This window comes from Macaca nemestrina, chromosome 16 (assembly GCF_043159975.1).
Source record: "Macaca nemestrina isolate mMacNem1 chromosome 16, mMacNem.hap1, whole genome shotgun sequence".
NCBI classification, from domain to species: Eukaryota; Metazoa; Chordata; class Mammalia; order Primates; family Cercopithecidae; genus Macaca; species Macaca nemestrina.
Window position 1 is genome coordinate 1,092,837 of NC_092140.1, and position 9,192 is coordinate 1,102,028.

The 9,192-nt window shown below is 56.1% G+C and overlaps 1 protein-coding gene across 1 annotated transcript in view; it reads right to left on the reverse strand.

The window, feature by feature from the left end:
• LOC105485261 (coagulation factor VII) overlaps nucleotides 1–5,133 on the reverse strand; it is a 13,703-nt gene extending 8,570 nt beyond the window's left edge. The window contains 4 exon segments of the mRNA XM_011747512.2: nucleotides 234–394; nucleotides 2,572–2,611; nucleotides 2,613–2,656; nucleotides 3,615–5,133. Of these exon segments, the coding sequence (XP_011745814.2) occupies nucleotides 234–394; nucleotides 2,572–2,611; nucleotides 2,613–2,656; nucleotides 3,615–3,840 (471 nt within the window). The 5' untranslated portion in view covers nucleotides 3,841–5,133.
• Nucleotides 5,134–9,192: the final 4,059 nt, after the last annotated feature.

A 9,192-nucleotide genomic window follows, 5' to 3' on the forward strand; every position in this document is an offset into this window, starting at 1 on the left:
TAGGGAGAGCGTGTGCCTGGTAGGGTGTTCCTGGAAACGGGGAGGGAGGGGAATCGTCCAGGAAAGCGGAGTCACCCCAGGCGGAAAGCGACCACCGCAGGAAGCGCAGTGCGGGCGCCGCTGCGTGTTCGCCGCTCACAGCCACAGCCGGAGAGACACAGGCGGCCCCACACGGCCTGGTCCAGCGCCGCCTGCAGTCTCAGCGGTGCAGGGCGCCCCGAGGCTGCGCTCACCGTCCTCTCCAGGTCCTTGAAGATCTCCCGGGCCTCCTCGAAGGAGCATTGCTCCTCCTTGCACTCCCTCTCCAGGGAGCCCGGCCGCAGCTCCTCCAGGAACGAGTTGGCGCGCCGCTGCCTGTGCAGGACGCCATGGGCTTCCTCCTGGGTTACGAAGACTGAAAAACGCGAGTTCCGTGAAACGCTCACCGCTTGCCGCGCCCAGTCCTCGGAGACCGCCCCACGGCCCTGCCCCACGCAGCGGGGGCATCGCAGTTTCCCACCCCGTCCTGGGGGAGGGAAGCGGCGCTGCTCGCAGGCCTGGCTGGGCGTCCTCCCTGCGGTGCTCCTGGGGCGATCACCCCCCTCACTCATCCTTCCCGGCCCGGCCTCTCCGCTTCCAGGGGCTGATCCCGAGGGCGCGCTCAGGGGCACGCGCGGAAGCTGGGCCGAAGGGGGCCGCGGGCGCCGCCGCATAAATGTGAGGCTGGGGGTTAATGCCGGCGAGGAGAAGGCGGCGCGGCCCGGGTGCTGGGCACCCGCCTGGGCCAACATGAACCGCGCGCCAACGCCGCCTTTGCGGGGCACAGCCGCCCGCGGAAAGCCAAATCCCTCGTCTCCATCCGCACCGCGTCTCCGGCGGCCAGATCTGCCTTCCCCAAGCCCCGCCCCAGGGCGAGGCAAGCCCGTGCGCTCAGCTCCGAGCAGGCCGTTCTTCAGGACGCCCTGCAGCTGAGGGTCCGAGGCGCGGCCCCTGCCCGGCTCCCCCGACACCGAGCCCCAGGCTTCCTCGCCGGCTCTGGGCGGTCCTGGGCTCCTGCCGCTTCCCCCTCCTCCGCTTGGGGCCCCTCTGTGCCCTGCGACCCCTCGGAACGCCAGACCTCGCGCGGATCCTCCTGGGGCCGGTCCTGAGAGCAGAGCCCCCGCTACAGCTCCTGGCCTCTCCGTAACCCCGACGGTTACTTGTAGGCAAGTAGGACCCCCGCTTTGCCCATGGAAAACGGGGTCGGCGAGGGCCAAGGGCGCCCAGGGCGAGGCAAGCCCTTGCGCTCAGCTCTGAGCAGGCCGTTCTTCAGGACGCCCTGCAGCTGAGGGGACCGTCTCCCGGGAGCTGTGAGCTGTGGGCACCACGCGGTGGTGGACGAGGAGTGACCCCCGGGGCGGCCGCGCTGCCTGAACCCGCCTCAGCCCGCGAGGGGAGACTGGCCGGGCCGTGGGGCAGGCGGGAGAGGGAGGCCCGGGAGGAGGCCGAGAGGACGCGCGGGAGGGGCTCTGGAGAGGCCGCAGGAGGCGCGTTCGGGAGGGACGACCTTTGCTGGGAGGACGAGGCCTCAGGTGGACGCAGGTGGCAGGTGGGCAGGAGCCCGAGTTCTGCAGGAGCGGCCTAAATCGGTTACTGAGCGCGGAAGAAGGGACGGAAGGTGGGCGCTACTGGGCCATGTGGGGCCCAGAGAAACGCCACCGTCTGTTTCCTTTAAAATCAGTTTCACACGTCCACGTCCCTAGAGAACCGGTCTGGTTTGGAAGGAGGCTGAGGATGCAGGCGGGGGTCACCAAAGAATCCAGGAGGTGGGAGCTCTTGGAGGCGGAGTCCTCAGGGGAGGTGCCCCGGGCAGCAGAAGTGGGAAGGGTGTCCCTGCAGTCCCCCGACATCCAGGCCCCTGGGACACTCACACTCCCGGGACACCCACGCCCCCAGGACACTCACACTCCCGGGACACCCGCTCCCGGGACACCCACATCCCCGGGACCACCCACGCCCCAAGCCACCCACGCCCCGGGACACCCACACTCCCGGGACACCCACACTCCCAGGACACCCGCTCCTGAGACAACCGCTCCCGGAACACCCACGCCCCCCGGGACACCCATGCCCCCAAGCCACCCACGCCCCGGGACACCCACACTTCCGGACACCCACGCCCCTGGGACACCCACGCCCCGGGACACCCACACTCCAGGGACACCCACGCTCTGGGACACCCATGCCCCCCAGGACACCCACACTTCTAGGACACCCACACCCCTGGAGGCTGGCGTGAGCTGAGCCCCGACCGCCCTGGGATGAAAGCAGAATTTGCATCAGAAAAGCTCTCAAGAACTGAGGCACAACCTGATGAATAACACAGGATTGTCTGGAAGGAACAGGATTTAACAAAGAAGATAAGGTCACCTGCACCCCAGTCCCAGGGAAGGCTGAACTGGAGCGGTCACTTCCTCTTGAGTAGGGAACACCCTCCTTGGGGGGCACTGCAGTAGCCACCCCGCGGGCTGGCTCCTTGCCATGGGAGGCCAAGGAGGTGATGTTGGTCCCCACTGGGCCCCCGGGACTAAACCAGTGGCAGTCCCTGCTCACCTCTGTGAGGCCCTGGCTTCCACAGCAGGTCCTGTGTTTTTCTCCTCCTGAGGCCTCAGCGACCCCGCCTGGGGCAGGAAGGTGGCTGGGGTCATAAGGCCATGTGTGAGCTGGGGCTGCAGCCCCACATCTCAGGCACTGTCCCTCACAGCCCACCCCCCTGCTCGCCATCCCCACACGCCATCCTCATGCCCCATTCGCCATCCCCATGCCACACCCTGTACTCGCCATCCCCACCCCACTCACCATTCCCAGGCCCCAGCCCCACTCGCCATCCCCACCCTACAGTCACCATCCCCACGCCCCACCCCCCACTCGCCATCCCCACGCCACACCTGCCATCCCCATGCCCCACCTCCCACGCCATCCCCTCACCCCATCCCCCATACACCACACACCCTTTCCATTCCCCCTCCCCCACACCCCACACACCCGACACACCCCATGCTCAACACCTGCATGCCCCATTCCTTGCACTCCACATGCCACTTCCCACATCCCATCCCCCACACCCCACACACTTTCCCACACCCCCCTCCCGCACCCCACGCCCCATCCCTCATACCCCACATACCGTTTCCCAGGACCCACCCCCTCATGGCCCATCCTCCACACCCCACATGCCATCCCCACCCCCCATCCTCCACACCCCATCCCCCATGCCCCAGGCACCATCCCCCACACACTTGTCCTCCCCAGCCTGGGAGCAGCCTGTGAGCACCTCTCATACTCTGAGAGGCCCCCGACTCCCTGTGCTTGTCCAACCTAACAGGCAGGGGCCCATGGGGGCCAAGAAAGCACCACCCACTCCTAAAGTTCTTTGAAAAATAATCCCACCAAAGCCTGGGCTACTAAGAAGGGCCTCCCCTCCTGTGCCTGGATGCTGGTTTCTGGAAGGAAAACAATTGAACAGGAGCCACCAGAAAACCCTCCTGGTGAATGGGGGTGTCCAGAGCAAGGACGGTTTGGGAAGCCCGGGTCGGCTCCTGGATTTGCCCACTGCCCTTCCACCAAGTTTATGGGGAAAATCTCCCCGGACGCACCTGCAGCCAGACAGCCCTGAAGCCCAAGCAGAAGGCAGAGGAGCCCGAGGGCTCGAGAGACCATGATGAAATCTCTGCAGCGCTGCCTCTGCCTGTTGACATTCCCCATGGGACTGGCGGGCAAAGTTCTCTGCCTCCAAGGGCGACAGAGGGATGGGGGAGGGGGGGACAGAGGCGTCCTCTGAACACCCCAGCTGAGAGCTGCACCTGGCCGGCCAGTGGCCATGCATCCCCTGCTGCCCAGCTGCTGAGCTCAAGCAGGGAGGACAGGAGAAAGGTCAGGCGGCCCCAGTTGTGCTGCAAAGCGGATGGTTTTGTTGCCAGCGTGCAGGTGTTAAGGTGTGTGTGTGACACCAACACTTCAAATACGATCTAGAATTCCAAACCCCTAGGACATAGGAACGTAGGTTGGGAAACAGATTTAAACTGCAGATGAAAACTTGGCCCATAGCAATAATGCGAGTCAATTCTGGAGAGCATATCTTGGGTGTGGATGTAAATATTTGAAGAGAGCCTCCAGGAGACCAGGCCAGCTAGGCCATTGTCTGCAAGGGAGGCTGGTTTCTTAGTTGAGCCACAGAGCCTGACTGAGAAGTGCTGGGAATAGGATCATTCTGGCCCTGAGCTGGGCAGCCCCACTCTGTTTTGACTGCAGGCAGCACCCCCATTCTCCAGCGGTCCACGTCTTACGTCTTTTGTTTTTGTTGTTGTTGTTGTTTTGAGACGGAGTCTTGCTCTGTTGCCAGGCTGGAGAGTGCACTGGTGCAATCTTACTGCAACCTCCACCTCCCGGGTTCAAGAGATTCTTGTGCCTCAGCCTCCCGAGTAGCTGGGACCACAGGTGCACGCCACCATACCTGGCTAATTTATATATCAGCTATCCCTGACTGTGGTGCTGGGCACACGGGAGCTGTCCGGGGAGTGTGCAAGTCAGATGTCTGCGACATCAGAATCTCCTGGGTGGTGGCTCGTGCCTGTAATCCCAGTACTTTGGGAGGCTGAGGACTGAGGATCGCGTGAGGAAAGAGTTCCAGACCAACCTGGGCAACATAGCAAGACCAAACCTAGACAAAAAATTAAAAAATTAGCCGGACTTGGTGGTCAGTGCCTGTGGTCCCAGCTACTCAGGAGACAGAGAACCCGAGAGGCGGAGGTTGCAATGAGCTGAGATTGTGCCACTGCACTCAAGCCTGGGCGACAGAGGGAGACCCTGACTCCCTCCCTACCAAAGAATCTCCGTGCTCACGCTTGTACGTGAGCACCACACTCACGCAACCCAAACTCACGCCATACACATGCTACACTCACACAACCCAAACTCACACCATACACACGCCACACTCACACAACCCAAACTCATGCCATACGCACGCCACACTCACACAACCCAAACTCATGCCATACACACACCACTCTCACACCCACCATACACACGCCACACTCACACAACCCAAACTCACGCCACACTCACACAACCCAAACTCAGGCTACACACATACCACACTCACCCCCCACACACCACACACACCATACACACGCCACACCCACACAACCCAAACTCACGCCATACACACACCACACTCACACAACGCAAACTCAAACGCTATACACACACCACACTCACACCCACCATACACACGCCACACCCACACAACCCAAACTCACGCCATACACACGCCACACCCATACAATCCAAACTCACGCCATACACACACCACACTCACACAACCCAAACTCACGCTATACACATACCACACTCACACCCACAACACACGCCACACCCACACAACCCAAACTCATGCCATACACATGCCACACTCACACCCACCATACACACGCCACACCCACACAACCCAAACTCACACTATACACATACCACACTCACCCCCCACACACCACACTCACACCCACCATACACACGCCACACTCACGCTATACACACACCACTCTCACACCCACCATACACACGCCACACCCACACAACCCAAACTCACACTATACACATACCACACTCATACCCCAAAGACACACCACATAAACACACCCCTATACACATGCCACACACCACACATGCGATTTCCAGGCTCTTCCACACCCGTAAGGAATTGGAATCTCTGGGTAGGTCCCAGGAATAGTATTTAACAAACATCCAGGGAAACTGCTATGTGTTGTCATTTTGAGAACCTGTGAGCACATCCCACCTGGTGCCAGATGCATCTCAGCAGGACGCATGCACGCCAGGGAAACAGGCAGACGCTGACGGGATTTGAGCTTGGGCACAAACTGGTTCCAAATCTATTTGGTGCCGCTAGAAGCAAGCGTTTCCTTGTGACAGAGGGTGCAGGGCATGGGAGGACAGAGGAGCTGCGTGCACGAATGCCAGTGTGCCCTGTGCCTGCAAAGCGGCCACGGCAAGCTGTCTTGCAGGTCAGTTCCACTGGCTGACGGTGTCTGTACTGGCAAAGAAAAGCCTGTGCTAAGCGGGCCTCTGTTGTCTGTGTAGAGAAGGGAGCTGGGCCTGGGCACCACTGTCAGTCATCAGAGCCGGGGCTGCTCCCTCCTCCCCACCGGGTGCTTTGCTGGAGGCAGCTGAGCCCTCGGGCCGGCCGGGTGTCACTCCAGTGCCATAGGATGCTAAGCAACTTTCAGTTGAAGAGAGAGAATGTATGCAACGTTGAACAGTTATGATTTTGAGCAGAATTTGTTTTCTTCTCTGGACCTTGGTCCTTTTTATCCTTGTCTGGGGTCTTAGCGTGGAGAGAAGTTCACCATGGGGTGTGATCAGATTGTCCATCTTTTCTTTTTGTCCATCTCTTAAAGTGCAGCTTGTCTTTTGTAAGAAATCTATCCTTGCCCTAGGCAATAAGAATATTCTATATTCCTCATAATAATCTTATGATATTTAAGATTTCCTTTCCTTTCCTCATAATAATCTTAATGTTTTAATCTTAAGTTTGGGGGGTGCTACTTTTACGCCATCATCCACATGGAAAGGCAGCTGTCCCAATAACACCCGTTCCTGAAGAGGCCATTCCGTGCCAAAGATTGACCAGCCCCAGGACAAGCCAGGTCCTTGCACACATCCCTGCCTGGGAATCCGAATTCTGCTTGACCCCTTGTCATGACTGATGGCAGGTTTATGATCTATCCAGACGCCTGGTAGGTGAGCCCTCCCCCTCCTGCCTCTGCTCCCTGAATCGCCATGGCTATCCTCAGACCTTTATCTTCTATGTTTATTACAATCAATTTCCTAACTCCACAAAGAATTCTGTTGGGATTTTGATTAAATACACGGATTAACTTGGGGGAGAGTTAACACTTTGGTGATACTGAATTGTCCCATCCATAAAAATCTCCCATTTAGGCCTTCTTTTATGACCTTCTATCATGTTTCATGATTTTGTCCAAAACCTTTGTTACATTTATTTTAGCATTTAGGTTGCTGTTAAAATAGTATTGTCATTGCTAGGAATATAACTTTTTGTGGGGTGATCTTGTGGGCTTCTTGGTTTCAATAGTTTATGAATTCACCTGGATTTTCTAGATATGAAAAGTTATTTTTCAATTAGCATGCCTTGTTTCCTTTTTCTTTTTTTTTTTTTTGAGATGGAGTTTCACTCTTGTTGCCCAGGCTGGAGTGCAATGGCTAGATCTCGGCTCATGGCAATCCCTGCCTCCTGGGATCAGGCGATTCTCCCGCCTCAGCCGGCTGAGTAGCTGGGATTACAGGCATGCGCCACCACGCCCGGCTGACTTTGTATTTTAATAGAGATGGGGCTTTTCCATGTTAGCCAGGATGGTCTTGATCTCCTGACCTCATGATCTGCTGCCTTGGCCTCCCAAAGTGCTGGAATTACAGGCCTGAGCCACCGCACAGGCCTTGTTTCCTTTTTCTTTGTTGTGGTAATCACTAGTACAGCCGCTAAATCGCACTGGAGAGTAGTGGGGTCCCTGTTCAGTTCTGCTGCCAATGGGGATGGTTCTAAAGGATTTCAGTACTTAAAATTTTTGCTGCAGCCGGGCGCAGTGGTTCACGCCTGTAATCCCAGCACTTTGGGAGGCCGAGGCGGCAGATCATGAGGTCAGGAGATCAAGACCATCCTGGCTAACGCAGTGAAACCCCATCTCTACCAAAAATATAAAAAATTAGCCGGGCGTGGTGGCGGGCGCCTGTAGTCCCAGCTCCTCAGGAGGCTGAGGCAGGAGAATGGTGTGAATCCGGGAGGCAGACCTTGCAGTGAGCCGAGATCACGCCACCATACTCCAGCCTGGGCAAAAGAGTGAGACTATGTCTAAAAAAAAAATTAAAAAAAATAAAAAATAAAAATAAAAAATAATTTGCTGTAAAGATTTTGTTAGATATATTTTATTTAAAGAAATTTTCTTCTACTCCTAGTTGGCCTAACATGACAAGTACATGTTGAATGAAAACTGAATTACTGTTTTGCATTTGTTAAGATGGTGATTTTCCCCTTTACTTTGTTAATACGGCAAATTATAGCCATATTAACATACTACCCCTTGCATTCCTGGGATAAATTTACTTGCTTAGAATGTATTACTTTTACTTATAACATACAATTGGGTTTTATTTAATTATATTTCATTTGGAATTTTTGCATTCATCTTCATAATTTTATTTTTTCTTTTTTTTTTTTTTTTTTTTTTTGAGACGGAGTCTTGCTCTGCCGCCCAGGCTGGAGTGCAGTGGCCGGATCTCAGCTCACTGCAAGCTCCGCCTCCTGGGTTCACGCCATTCTCCTGCCTCAGCCTCCCGAGTAGTTGGGACTACAGGCGCCCGCCACTGCGCCCGGCTAGTTTTTTGTATTTTTTAGTAGAGACGGGGTTTCACCGTGTTAGCCAGGATGGTCTCGATCTCCTGACCTCGTGATCCGCCCGTCTCGGCCTCCCAAAGTGCTGGGATTACAGGCTTGAGCCACCGCGTCTGGCCAATTTTATTTTTTCTTACATTATCTTTTTGTTTGGTTGATTTTGAGAGACAGGGTCTTGCTCTGTTGCCCAGCCTGGAGTGCAGTGGTGTGATCATCATAGCTCACTGCACTGCAGCCTTGGACTCCTGGGCTCACTTGTAAGGTCTCAGCTTCCAAGTCGCTAGGACTACAGATGTGCGCCACCATGCCTGGTTAATTTTTAAATTTCATGTAGAGATGGGGTCTTACAATGTTGCCCAGGCTGGTCTCAAACTCCTGGTCTCAGACAATTCTCCCACCTTGGCCTCCCAAAGTGCTGGAAGTATACGTGTGAGCCACCTGGCCCAGCTGATTTTTTCTTACATAATCTTTGTCAGGTTTGGGTACCAAGGTTAAACTTGATTCATAACTTTATTGAGTTGCTTTCTCGTTATATTCTTTTAAATAGTTTTTTTTTTTCTTTTTTTTTGAGACGGAGTCTTGCTCTGTCGCCCAGGCTGGAGTACAGTGGCCAGATCTCAGCTCACTGCAAGCTCCGCCTCCCGGGTTCACCCCATTCTCCTGCCTCAGCCTCCCGAGTAGCTGGGACTACAGGCGCCTGCCACCTCGCCCGGCTAAGTTTTTGTATTTTTTTTAAGTAGAGACGG